Genomic DNA, 13413 nt, shown 5'->3' with positions numbered 1-13413 from the left:
AGGACATGAACTGGCCCCAATCCCCGCCCCCATCCCGGATGCAGTCCCAGGGTCCTAGGAAGAACGACATCACCACACTGGAGACCAGGCCTGGTTTGCATAGTCTGCACGTTTAATCACTTTAAAACCTCTAACATTATCTCGTGTCCATTAAATAGAACCAACAATGCTGGGCCTGTTTAAATTACAAGAAAAAAAAAATCACTGGGCAGCAACCCAGTATCTTACAAAATCAGCCAGGCTGGCCACAAGGGTGGGGGGATGGGAGAGGAGGGGACACCCCTGGGCAGGTGGCTGGGTGCCAGGAAGGGCTAGGGGAGAGAAAGAAAAGAGGGCTCCCAGATGGGAGGGGACTGATTGTCCTAATGGGAGGGGTGCGAAAGGCACGTCAGAAGAGGGGGACTTAAGGGGGCAGAACAGGTCAGTGCTTTCTCCACAAGGGCACAGTGTTGGAGGGGGCTCAGTGCCACCACCTGCCCGCCCCTGGCACTTGGAGAACCAGTGACCCATGAGCCCTTGGCACGATGAGCCCCATCTGAAACACGGATGACAGCCTGCCCCTCCCACCACGATCCCCTTTCCTAGGGCCCACCTGGCTTGCCCGCCTGCCTCTTCAGGACTTGGGGCTCAACTCCTCCTCACTCCTCAGCAACATGCTGCAGCCCCCCGCACCTCAGGGCCAGCGTAGCCGGGGGAACAGCAGAATGGACAGTGGGTGTGGGAAGGTGGGTGGTCCAGCTGCTACCCCCATTACAAATACAAAAAAACCAAAAAAACCAAAAAAACCCAAAATCAGCATCTAAAGTGAAATAATCACAAAGTGAAAATATATCCTCAAACAGCCCCTGAGATCCCCACAGGGGAAAGCAGCATCGGGTGGGAGGCGGGAGAGGCCGGCTGGGCCACCGTCCCTCCCCACCACCCACCCAGGGGCTCCGGGACTGTGAGTGCCAACAGCCCAGGCAGCCCCGGGCTCAGAAAACAGGGACTTGGGCCCTGGCGGGAGGGGAGGGGAGGGGAGGGGAGGGGAGGGGAGGGGGCCCGAAAAGGTAGGGTGGTCAGGACACCAGCACGGGGCTCGGCGGGCAGCCAGCGGTGGTGGAGGTGGGCAAGGGGACACCCACGCGCGTGTGCTCACATGCCCACCCTAAAGCACCTGCCTGGCCTTGGTCCCTTCCTTTAATCGCCACTGCCTCAAGAGGCTCACCAGACGTGGGAGACAAGGTCGGGGATACAAAAGCCCTTGGAGAGGTGGCCTCCTCCTTCAAATACCCCCTAGGCCAGCCTCCCTGCTGCCTGGATGGGGACCGTTATTGCTTTAGAGGGAACAGGGTAGGGAGAGAGCTGCAGCCCGGGTCAGGAATCCCCAAAGAGAAGGGCTGACCCTCTTCACTCCGCAGAAAACCCCGGCTGGGGCCTGGACCTTGGAAAGCTGCCCTAAAGGTTCCACTCCTTTCTCCACACGGAAGGGGTGCTGGAGGTGGGGGTGAGGCCCTCCCCGGCTCCCCAGCTGGTCCTGGGGCCCCACCTCAGGCAGCCAAGTGGCCCGAAGGTGGGGTGGGAAGCAGTCTCTGCCCCTCTTGCCTCTCAGCTGGGGTCCAAACCCAGTCCCAAGATAAAAAAATACTTTGGTGAATTAAAAAGTGCCCAAGGAGGGGATGGGCTTGAAGGGGCAGGCAGTAGGCGCTCGTCAAAGGGCGCTCTGGTCTTTGATAAAGGCGGTCCTCTCGCCCCGGCCCTCGTCCTCTTCTGAGTCGGATGGGCACTCTTCCTGCCAGGCTTCGGGGGGCAGCCCCTTGTAGGAGATGAGGCCGCGGTCCATGGTGTACACCTTCACCCCCCGGAAGCTGAAGCCGGAGCGCAGCTGCAGGACCAGGAAGACAGTGACGAAGACCAGCACGATGAAGGCGCAGCTGAGGCCGGCCACCACCTCGGGCAGGTGTGAGGGCGGCAGCCCTGCGCGCGGCCGGGGCTCCGTGTCCACCTCGGCGGGTGGCGGCGGCGGCCGCTGCTGGGGCGACTCGCGGCTGCTCTGGCTCTGCCGGGAGCACGTCTGCTCCACAGGGTCCAGGGAGGCGTGGCTGGGGCAGCTGAGGCAGTCTGTGGGGGCCAGCCCCTGGCAGGTGGCGCACGAGCTGTGGCAGGGGGCGCAGACGCTGGCCCGGATGATCTCCACGTCGTTGTCCGTGCTGTAGTGAGTATCGACGACTTGGGGGGTGAAGCCCGGCGGGCAGCGCTGCACACAGCTCTTCTGGAGCAGGGAGAAGCCTTCCTCGCAGACTGCCGGAGTGGGGGAGGAGGTGCGCGTCAGCTCAGGAGGCGTGGCGGCCCCCAGCCACCTCCAGCCCTGTAACCGCGGCCGCCCCGAGGTCTCTTCAAACCCCCTTTCCTCCTAGCCCTGGGCTTCAGCACAGGTCCCCTCTGGGCGCACCCACCCCCCCAAACCCCAGGCCCCCAGACCCCAGCAGCAACCACTACTGACCCACACAGGCCTGGCTGGTCGTGAGGGTCTTGCAGCCGCTGCTCTCGGGAGGCGGGTGCGACCCCTCGGGGGCCGTGCCATACAGCACGAGGGTGAACTTGGTCAGTGTCCCTATCCCGGGGTGGGGGAGGAGGCAAGAGTTAGGGAGCACTAGCACCGCTCCTGGAATCCCAGGGCCCGCCGGCTCCCGTCTCTGCTGCCCCCTCAGTCCTCAAACATCCCCAGTACCGTAGTTGTTGGCTTCGCTGGTGTTTTCAATCTCCAGGACCCACTCGCCAGAGGGGTCCTCATCCCAGGAATGGGTTGTCATGAAGGCCCAGTCGTTAAACCCATCTGCGGAGTAGTCGTGCGGCCTGCGGGAGAAGGGTGCCCATGGCTGTTGGAGGCCTCCGGGAGACCCCAGCCAGGGGACACCAGGGCCCCAACACATGGAGCACACACCCTCCCCCAGTGCAGCGCCAACCCCACTGGGCCGGAAATGCCTGTAGCTGTTGTTTGCCAGTAGGCCAGATGTTCTCCACCAGAAGGTTGGTGGAAATGTGCAAGGTGCTTGCTACACACGGGAAGGCGCACTACTGGCATGTAACGACTAGAAGCCAGGGATTCCTTCGATGCGGGACAGTCCCTTAGGACAGAACCATCCCTCCTCAAGTGCCAATAGCACCCGCACCGAGAAGAACGTGGTGGCCACTAAGACCCTGTGACAAGTCCAGGAGGGTGAACGTGTGCGAGTGTGAGGAACGGGACAAGCTGGGCAGGGGAGAGGGCAGGCACCTGGCGGCCAGCAAGGTGGAGCGGGTGCCCATGGGGCTGACCAGGTGGATGGCCAGGTCGCCACGGCGATTGTAGGACAGGGTGAGGCGGGCCTGCGCGTGCTCTAGCCGTGTGATGTGGCTGGGCTCCCCCAGGCAGGCGGTCACCGTCTTCCGCACCTCCAGCCGCTTCCCGATGTCCCTGTGCAGACAGCAGGGACAGTCTGCCGGCCTGACCCCCCCCCAACACCCCGGCCCCCCCCCGCCCCGGCACCAGCCCCGGGCCAGGCCTCACTTGGGTTCGGTGAGGATGTCGATGATGCATTTCCGCTGGGGGGGCACCATCGTCCAGTTCTGGGCCAGGGTCACCATAGCACCCGCGTCCAACAGCCCGTAGCCGTATGAATGGCTCACTGCGGGGGCAGGGGAGGCAGGGTCATCTGGGAGGCAGAGGGCCCCCTACTCGCCCCCAGCCCGCGCACTGGGCCACCCTGTCCTCACCTTTCCGGCCCACACCGTTGGTGGCCCAATCGTTAGCATTGAGGTGGGCGGGCTTTGAGGTCTGTACCACCAGGTGCTGCATGTCCCGCCAGGTGAGGTTCTTACTGCAAAGGGCGGAGAGTGAGGCCCGGGGCTCAGGCCGAGGGCTGCCCTGCAGGGGGCACTGGGGGGGGCGAGGTTGCTTACTTGGCTTCCAGGGTGAGAGCGATGATGCCGGCTGCCAAGGGGGCCGAGGCCGAGGTGCCCGTGTGAGACTCGGTGCACTTCTGCCGCAAGTCCGTGGTCACCTGCCGGGAGGACGGTGCGTTGGGCCCGTGATGAGTGCAGGGACTAGAGGGGCCACCTGCCCGCCCCCTGCCCACAGGCCCAGAGCACCAACGGATGGCAGGGGAGCCGGGGCCAGGACACCTCAGGCCCAGCTGCTGCCTCGCTCACTAGCTGTGAACAGGCTAACGCCTGGCCCTCCCGGGGCCTGTTTCCCAAGGCACGAGGGGCTGAGCTCCAGGCTGGAGACCGTTCAGAGCCGTGCGCATCTTCAGAGAGTCTACGCTTCTCAGGGGCTTCGCACAGCCCCGTGGCCCCATTCCCAGTCTCAGAGCGCCCCGGCTCCCGTCCCACGACGACTGAGCCACCGATCCCCCAGCCACACGTGGTCCGGGAAGGGGGCCCTGAGCAGAGCCAGCAGGCAGGCCCCACCTCCCCCCCCCCGGGCAGGACTCACGATCTGCTTCTCGTTCTGGTTGCCGCTGCTGTACGTGGTGGCCAGTGTGGACGAGCACGCCTCGCTGTACCAGGGCACGTTGCCGAGCTGCGTGGCGCTGCTGATGGACAGCGTGTAGATGCTGTTCGTGTAGCCGTCACAGTTGCAGCTGTCGTGCTCCCGGCCCCCGTTCCCCGAGGCCCACACGAAGATGGAGCCCAGCCCCCCGCGGCCCTGCGGACAGAGCGGGCTGGGGTCACTCGCAGACGGGGCCTGGGGGGGCCTGGCGGGAGGGTGCTGCCGGGGGACAGGGCCCCTCGTCCGCACACGCCGCCCTGCTCCGCACCCCGTGAGACCCCTGCTGGGTCGGGCGCTTGTGCAAGTCTGTCTGTCTGCGCCGAACAACAGACCCGGGCTGCCACCGAACTGCCCAGACCGGTGACTGCGGGGGCTGGAACGATGGGTGATTTCCACTTATTTTTCTCTTTTGCTATCTGTCTGGTCCATTAGCATTTTAATAAATAAGCCTTGTATAAACTAAGGTGTAACATGAGAATAAACGAACAGGAACAGAAAAACATGGGGAAAAAAACTAGGGAGCAGACAGCACCCGGCCTGGCCCGCGGGGCTGCGCAGGGACCCCCACCGCACCTGGCTAACCCCCCGGAAGAAGGCCTCCTCGGCGAGGCGGGCGGGTCCATCCACGGTCTTGCCGTCGTCCTCGGGGCCCCAGCTAGCGCTGTAGATGTGGATGTGGTTGGGGTTCAGGCCCAGTGAGCGAGCCTCCACCGCGTCCGTCACCTCGCCGTCCAGCATGCGCACCCCTGGCCGCGGAGGGGGGTGAGGAGAGGGATGCTGCGTGGGTCTAGCCGCCAGGGGCACCCCCAAAGCACACCCAGCCCTGCACCCGGAGGATGCGCAGGGGAAGGCAGAGGCCGGTGCTGGGAAGCCCTGAGCCCCTAGCCCCCGGGCCTCTCTGCCTCTCCAGGCCAAGAGCCCGAAGGGAAAAAGAGAACACACCCTGCCCTCAACCACAGAGCCTGGCTTAGAAGGAGCCTCTGGGTTCCCTAGGGAGTGTGGCGATCAAGGCCTGCCCTGTAAGGACGCAGTGGGGCTGGTGGGGATTCAGGGAGGCTCCTGCTAAGAAGCCCTGCCCTGCCCCGCAGCACAGGGGGCTCAGTTCTGAGCTGTCGAGAAGCCTCTAAGGAACAGCCACGTGGCCAAACGGATCCACGGATCCACGGTGGGCAAGTGACAGGCACTGGCCGGATGGGAGAGAATCCCACCCGCAGGGCCCTCCCCACGGACAGGGTGGCCAAGGCCCACACCCACCTCCGATGCGGGCGTTGTAGGCCACGCCCACACCGCAGACACCGTTGTTGGCCACGGCGGCCACCTCGCCCGCGCACCGTGTGCCATGCCTGCCGGGGCCAAGAGCACAGCGTTAGCGGCGGACAGAGCACGGCGGGCGCAGCCTGAGGGGCGGGACGGGCCGGCACGCCCCTCCTGCCACGACCTCTGTCCCCTCCCACGCTCTCCGCTCTGTGGCCACCCCTGCTCTGACCAGAACTGCAGCAAGACCATGGAAACGTCAGCCCACTGGGGGAATGGGTCTTAGCCCGGGCTCGACCCTGCTTCCTCAGTGGAAGGGAGGAGAAGGCAGGCAGGGGCCGGGGCCCTGCCGTCGCTTACCTGTTGTCATTCATCTGTGTGTACCGAGGCTGGGGGTCAGGGTCCTGGTCGTTGACGTCGAAGCTGGCCCCGGGATCCTGGAGAGGACATGGCCATCGTCAGGAACAGTCTGAGCACACCAGCAGAACAGGACTGCCCTGAGACACCCCTCACCGGGGACGGCTGCCTCCCTCCCCCACCTCCTCACATAATTGCCTGCCAAGTCTGGGTGGTTCTTCTCGATGCCATCGTCCAGAATGGAGACCACAATGCCGTGCCCCGTGTAGCCCTGAGCCCAGGCCTCCTTCACGTTCAGGTCCCGCTGGGTGACGCCGGACTGCAGAGACACCCGCCCCATCACCCCAGCACTTACGAGATGTGGTTGGCCGTGTGAGGTCAGGGGTACCCTGAAGAATCCCTTCACCACCCCTGAAACCTCTTTCTCCACCTGCCCCCGCGCCCGCAATGCCATCCCTGGCTGCCTGGGCTCCGTGGGAGTGCCCAGAACTCTGGAAGGGCAGCCCCCAGGCTTCGCGGGAAGGGGCGGGGAGGGAGTGCTGGGCAGAGAGAAAGAAGAAGAAGGAGGGGAGGCCTGCACATCAGCCTCAGCGTCCCGCGGGAGCCCTCAGTGGCCAGATGGGTGCCGCCGGGGAGGAGTACCCACGACCCGAGGCGGCAACGTACCAGGTACCACTGCTGGGGAAACTTGGGGTCCGTGGGCTCCTGGTACACATCTCGTTTGGTCCTTCGCTTTACCACCTGCTGCTCCAGCCACTGCACCTGCAGGAGTGAGGGGGGCCGGTGTGGGCGTGGGGCGCGGGGCGGGGGGGCTCAAGCGGCTCCAGAGAGCGGCAAGGGAAGGGTGGCAGCCGGAGGGGCTGGGGCCGCACTCACTTGAGGCTCCCTCTGCAGCCGGCTGTGTCGCAGGCGGTGAGGCGACAGGGACCGCTTTGTCACCGCTCGATGCCAGAAGTGGTAATAGTCCCCGAAGATCTGCAACAGAGCAGGGAGCCTGGGCTGGGCTTTCCATCTGGCAGTCCCCGGGAGGCAGCGGACGGGGGTGGACAGCCGGCTGCAAGGGGAGGCGCACGACGCCAGGGGGTGGTGGGGCATCTGCTCCCTGCCCAGGCCCCGGCCAGGGGGTGCAGGGGACGGAGAGGGACGCACCCTCCCGGGCAGAGTCTGCTCCCCTGAACAACCTCTGTTGGAAGCCCAAGGGCGGGACCAGCCACGGCTCCCATCCCCCTAGAGCCACCCAGAACATGCCTCCTACCCAGATGGCCCTGAGAAGATAAGCCCACAGTCCCGGTCCCGGTGCCCGAACCCCTGCCCTCGCTGAGCCCACCCCTGGCCATGACCCGCGCCTAGGCCAGCCGGCAGTCGGCGCACCTACCTGGCCCAAGTTGAGGAAGCCGTGCTTGCGCGCCAGGCTGTCAGCCACGGCCGGGCCTCCGGGAACGTGCACGGCCCACGTGTTGGTGTAGACCTTCTGGGCACGGGCGTCGGCTGCCAGCAGGACCAAGGCTCCCGCCGCTACCACCCATAGCAACCAGGGCCTCAGCTCCATGGGGGGGGCCGGTGGCCGGGACCCCGGAGCCCCCGTCTCCTTGGCCTGGTCACAGGGCCTCGGCTCCCACGTGCCTGCTCACTGCCTGTGGCCCGGGGCTGACTGGCGGGGGCATGGGGCCGAGCAGGGCAGGGCTGGGAGGGGAGGAGGGCCGCCGGCTCTGAGGGGAACAAGGGAGGAAGAAGGGTAGACAGTCAGTCCCCCCGCCCCCGCCATGTGCAAAAGCCACCCCCATGGCTCAATCTAGGCCTGAAAAGGGCCCCCGGGGGAGACGGGTGAGAATCCAGCCCCTCCAAGGTCAGCCAGCCAGCCAGATGGACCCCCCCTACACACACACACACACACACACACACACACACAGCTCCCAAGCCTCTCTCCACACAAGAATACGGAAGTGGGATGAAGAGTATCAGGCTTGAGTCATCCAAAATCAGAAACAACAACAGAATAAATGTTCACCGCAATCAAAGTGAAAAAGAGATGGGTTATAAAGCAGTATGTATACATGACCCCATTTTGTTTTTAAAGAACTATTTATAAGTGTGTATTTATATATAACCACAAAATAAAATCTGGAAGGACACATGCTAAAACGTTAACCAACGATTCTCTCAAGATGGTGACGATTATGAATAACTGTTATTTTCTTCTTTGTGCCACTGTATATTTTCCAAATTACCTAGGTATATTTTATAAAATGTTGGCTTTTCAAAGTTTTTTAATGGGTGGTGTCTACCCAGCTCACCAGGGGTTCCTGGTTCAGCAAAGCAGACCTAGCCACAGGGAATTACCTGCACGAAGACCCACAGCCCTCTGGGAAGAAACAGCGGGTGACCTTAGGAGGGATGGGGCTTCGGGGGCTGAGCACAGGGGATCCCAGTGGCTTCACCTCCCTCCACGGGCAGACCCCAGACCAGTGTCCGTCAGCAAAGTCAGGGGCCCAGACTCTTTTGAGGCTGTTTCCTGGGGAACACTGGGGCCACCCAGCCCTGCCCTGCGCAGGTCCTGGGCGCAGAGGCCCCCGGCAGCCCCCTTGCACTCCACGCCCACCAGCCTTGCGTAATCCGAGCCCAGGCAGCCAGGGCAAACACTGGCTGCTGAGCCAGGAGCACCAAGGTGAGGCTGAATCAATAGTCTGCGTGTTGTTTTTCCTCCTTCAGCAAACAGACAGCGGGACCTCTCTGCTCGGGGCCACATAACTGTCCCCACAGAGGGCCCCTGACTAGCCAGAAGCCAAGCCCCTGGGGTGGGGAGAAGCTGGGGGAGGCCCCAGTGGGGCTGTTGGAGGTATCCTGCCTCAGTGCCAAGCTCACTGAGCAGAGGGCCTGCCCACAGGGCCCCGGATGCCCCCACCACTCCCAGCCCCAAAGGAGGCCACTCTGCCAGACGGCTGAAATGAAGCTCCCCAGCTCACCCAGGCCGTGGGGAGCTGGGCAGGCGGGTTCGCCCCTGGGAAACCTTGCCCCTCCAGGGGCTACCCTCAGCCACAACCAGCCTTGCTGGCCGCTCCTACTGCAGTCCCACCCTGCAGCCTGGGAGGGACTCAACACACAATTCCCAGGGTATTTTCAGTTTACACCAAAATAACCTGACAGCTGATGGCAGGAGGCATCCACAATACGGCTCCTCCTCACCCTGGATGGGGCAGAGTCCACGGGGCTCCAGGACAGGCCCATGATGCCTTGGGCATCCAAGTTCCAGAAAGCCAGTCTTAGCAATGGCTGGGTGGCCAAACATAGGCCCTAGGGTGTGAAGAGACCCCACGCCCCTCATTTAACAGAGGATGTGGGGCCCTGAGGGCAGAGCCACGTAGGAACAAGGCCTCTTCTGCTCTTCTGCCCACTGCAATAGCCCCCTCTTGGGTCCAGATGGCAAGTAAAGCTGCCCCGGACCACAGTGCTGTGAGCCCCGCCAAAGCCCCCAAATCAAGACGGGCTCATCTGGGTCTAGCCTGGGTTCCAGCACATTGTGAATGGAGCTGCAGCTGCTTCGCCTTAAAGGTGATTAACCAACTAGTTAATTACCCTGCAGCACCCAAAAAGCAAGCAGGCTTCCGGCACAACCCAACTATCCCCCAAGAAAGGGCCTGCCTCCCTCTGCCCAGCATCCCTAGCCATGGTGAGCTGTGGATATGGCTTCCACAGAGCCCCGAAGACCACCCCCCCAGCCCCACCTCAGCATCCTGGAGGGAGGGAAGATTTCCCACCTCCCTCCCTCCCAAAAGAGCAGGCTCTGAGAACAATGAATGAATGGGCTTCTCCCCACCCCCATCCCAGACTCTGACTCACCCTCTGAGTCCCAGTTCCGCTTAAACACCCCCCCCCCCCCCCCCCCCCCCGCCTTTGTCCCCCCCCCCCTGACCCCCACTTCCGCTACCCCCCCCCCCCCCCCCCAGGCTGGCTGTATTTCTAGCCTCCTGCGATGCCCCCTCACATGGGACTGAGCTCTGGGCTGTGGCCACAGAGTGCTGGGAGTGCTCTTCCTGGCTGTGTTCTTAGGCAAAGCCCTTTCTCCAGAGGTCCCAGGAACCTCGGACACCGCTCTGAGGCCTCAAACTGAACCTACCCCCAGGTCCGGACGCTGTTTCCCAGGCACTGAGGGTCTGGTGTGTACAGGATCCAGTCCCTCTTTCTAGCAGAGACACCAAGCCAGGTCCTGTTACGGGAACTGAGAGGCTCCCCTGAAATTCTGATTTCCAGTCTATGCTCTACTGCTCATTTGCTGTGTGATCTCAAACAAGTTACTTCCTCTCTCTGGGCCTCAGTTTCCTTGGTGGTAAAAACTGCTAGATATGAGATTTTCAAACTTTTCTTTAAAGCCACATAATCCTTTTTTAAAAAAAAAAAAAAAATCAAATCTCACGTGAAAGCCCCATATAGGAAACAGTACAATTTGGGTTGCTCTGGTCCAGACGCGTCAAGCTTGGCCAGTCCCCTGCGCTCCCTCCACACCTGGCCAGCAGCTGCCCAGCCCTCACTAGGCCACATCACCCGGGTTCCCCTCACGCTTCCCGAGTCCAAAATAGAATTCCGACACCCTCTCGCGGCAGAGGGTCTGCACCCCCTCCCCGGGCCACGCGGGGAGCAGGTACACACCAGACAAGTGACTGCTGTCAGACCTGTCTGGCGAGCAGGCAGCCCCGCAGCCCAGCCACCCCACGGGGGCAGCAGGGGCCTGCGCCAGGCCTCGGCGGGAGGCAGCCCCAGCACCCACCTGAGCCAGCCTCCCGGAGCCCGCAGAGCCCGCACCTGCGGCTCCGTCGCCCAGGTGTGCGGCCGGGGGCGAGGCCGGGCCGGGGAATGATCCCCTCCGCCCGGCGACCAGCCGTTCCTCCCCTCCCCGGCCGCGGAGTGGGCGAGCCGGCGGCGGCCCCCGGCGGCCGGCGGGGAGGCGGGAGCACCCGGCGCCTCTGGAATTCTCTCCCCATCCCGCCCCCAGCGGGGGCCCCCGCAGACGCTTCCTGAGGTCAGAGGGCTCGCCCCGGCCCCAAGCGGAAAAGTACCGGCACGGGCAGGGGGCCGGGGGCCGAGGCGGGCCCGGCGCGCTCAGGTGGGCTGCAGGGCGCCCTTCCTGCCCCCCGCGGCTCCACCCTCCGGCCGGCCCCCGGGCCAGTTCCGAACGCCGGGCGCAGCGGCCGGGGCCTGGGGGGGCCCGGGTCGGGACGGCCCCGACCCTCCCCCGCCGGGGCGCCGGGGCCCGCTCCCGGGGCACAGCGGCCCAGTCCGGCCGGCTCTCCCCGGGCCCCGCGCCCTCCCGCTTACCCGAGGGAGCCCCGGCGGGTAACTTTTCCAGGCGAGCGCCGCGGCGGCTCGGGCGCCCCTCGGCCGAGCGGAGAGCCCGGCGGCGGGGGCCTGGGCTCGGCGCCGTCCCCGCGCCCAGCAGCAGCGTCACCGCGCGGAGGCGGGGAGGCGCGGCGGGCGGTCCTCGGCGCGGCCCGCGACCAGGGGCAGGGCTCGGCCTGGGCTCGGGCTCCAGCGCGGGCGGGGGCAGCGGCCGGGCCCCGGCGACGCTGCTTGTTTACTCCCGTCGCTGTCAGCGGCTGCGGCGGCCCGGGCTCCTCCTCCTCCGCCGCCGCGCCCCTCCCCCTCGCGGCGCCACCTCCGCGCTCCCGGCCCGCCGCCCCGCCGCCGCCGCCCCGCCGCCCCGCCGCCCATGCCGCCTGCGCCCCGGCCGGCGTTCGGAGCCGGAGCCGCGCGCACCCAGAGCGCCGGGCCCCGAGCCCAGGCCCTGCGGCCTTCTGGGGCGCCCGCTGCCTCCGGCGCCCGGTAGGGGCAGGTAGAAAGTGGGGCCGGAGATCCCAAAGCCCAGGCGGCCGCCCGGCGCGTCCCCACACCCCCCCCCACGGCCCCGCTGCCCGCGCCCCCGCCCCCCGCTCTGCGCGCCCCAAGCTCCCGGGGCAGGCGGCGGTGGAGACCCGAACTCGGAACCCTCGGCTTGGGCACACAAGGGCTCAAGGAGGCACTCGGAGCTCAGTGTCGGCTGGACTGTGAGGGAGCCGGCCCTCTCGTCCCCAACCCCCCACGACTGCTCCATTCCTGAGCCAGGAATTTGGGCATGACCCAGTTAAGTGTCCCGGGGTGACCGACCTGGGGTAGCTCCCCCTGAGGTCAGACTTCAGCGAGGCGAGGCGCACCTTCCCGGGCCTACTGTTAGGGGAGTCACGACTGTTTGCGTCTATATAGACAGGTGGAGAAGCTGAACCAGCAGCCCACGCCTTTTACTTTTTTTTTTTTTTTTTTTTAAAAAAACACCAACCGCGGGCGAGGCACTGGGACAGTCACTTTACATTACCTCCTTCTTAAGTACATTATTTAATCCACATAATCCCTCTGGGCCGACATTATTAATCCCATTTTACAGATAAGGAAACTGAGGAGCACAAAGTTAAATAATTTGCCCGAGGTCCCCCAACTAGCAGGCCTCAGAGCCTGGGCGAGATCTGGGCCCTGGCAGAGTCCGAATCCAAGCTACTTGCAATATACCAACGGGCTCCTCTCCCTCCCTAGGTCCCTGCCCTAGAAAACGTCTGTGCTACTTGGCTGAGGCCGCCACTGCTTGAGCTAAGAAAGAAAAGAGGGGAAATGTGGCCAAGAGCTCCCCGGGCTGGGTTATTCCAAGGTCATGGAGCAGTCTCTGCCCATCCCTTCCTGCTCCCTGTGAGGTTACCTGGCAGGACAGTATTATCCTATGGTGTCCTCAACACAGGGGGTAATGACAAAACCGAACGCTGCCCAGTGCTCTCTATAGGCCAGGTGCTATTCTCGGCTCTTTTCCATGTGTTAACTGACTTCTCTCTCCCCACAAACCCCACCAGGTGGGTACAATACATTTTCCTTTGGCACCTTTCATGTAGCATTTATGTCTACATTTTACAGAAGAGGAAACTGAGGCCCAGAGAGGTCAAGTAATATCCCTAAGGTCACTGGGTGGCAAGTCAACTGGCAAGCCCGGGTCCAGATCCCCGGGGCACTGTTGCATACCCCGCCCCCTTGGACAAGTTACTTCCTTCTGAGAGCCTCCATTTACTCCTCAGTAAAGCGGGGAGGATCCTCAACGAATGCCATGAGGTACCACTGGGAACCCTTTCAGATGCCGCGGAAACTGGAAACTCGGGTTGCAGTGTGGGGTTCCGAAAGTCGGGCTGGGGGCTAAGTCTGGGTTCGCTCCCGCTCGGGGTGGGAACTTCCCTCCCAAGGAGCTGAGACTCCTGGGGCCACCCTGGGGTAGTCCCACCAGCGGC

The 13413-nt window shown here is 64.1% G+C and overlaps 1 protein-coding gene across 2 annotated transcripts; it reads right to left on the bottom strand.

Moving 5' to 3' along the window:
• Positions 1 to 1012: 1012 nt before the first annotated feature.
• On the bottom strand, positions 1013 to 12346 carry FURIN (furin, paired basic amino acid cleaving enzyme). 2 transcript variants are annotated; one of them, XM_032391997.1, is made up of 16 exons: positions 12260 to 12346; positions 7500 to 7833; positions 7001 to 7099; positions 6791 to 6886; positions 6315 to 6443; positions 6128 to 6204; positions 5768 to 5856; positions 5087 to 5259; positions 4457 to 4669; positions 3922 to 4022; positions 3736 to 3839; positions 3530 to 3647; positions 3257 to 3436; positions 2711 to 2835; positions 2483 to 2593; positions 1013 to 2280 (listed from the first exon to the last, which is right to left on the bottom strand). In XM_032391997.1, the coding sequence occupies exons 2-16, from the start codon at positions 7671 to 7673 to the stop codon at positions 1691 to 1693; spliced, it is 2379 nt and encodes a 792-aa protein (XP_032247888.1). In that variant the 5' UTR covers positions 7674 to 7833; positions 12260 to 12346; the 3' UTR covers positions 1013 to 1690. The 2 variants fall into 2 exon arrangements, with proteins under 2 accessions (XP_032247888.1, XP_032247887.1); XM_032391996.1 differs by lacking the exon at positions 12260 to 12346 and adding an exon at positions 11435 to 11528.
• Between the last annotated feature and the right edge of the window lie 1067 nt (positions 12347 to 13413).

Source organism: Phoca vitulina, unplaced genomic scaffold, assembly GCF_004348235.1.
Source record: "Phoca vitulina isolate PV1807 unplaced genomic scaffold, GSC_HSeal_1.0 scaffold65, whole genome shotgun sequence".
Taxonomy (NCBI): domain Eukaryota; kingdom Metazoa; phylum Chordata; class Mammalia; order Carnivora; family Phocidae; genus Phoca; species Phoca vitulina.
Note: the sequence above shows the minus strand (reverse complement) of the source record. Positions and strands in the feature narration are given on the sequence as shown.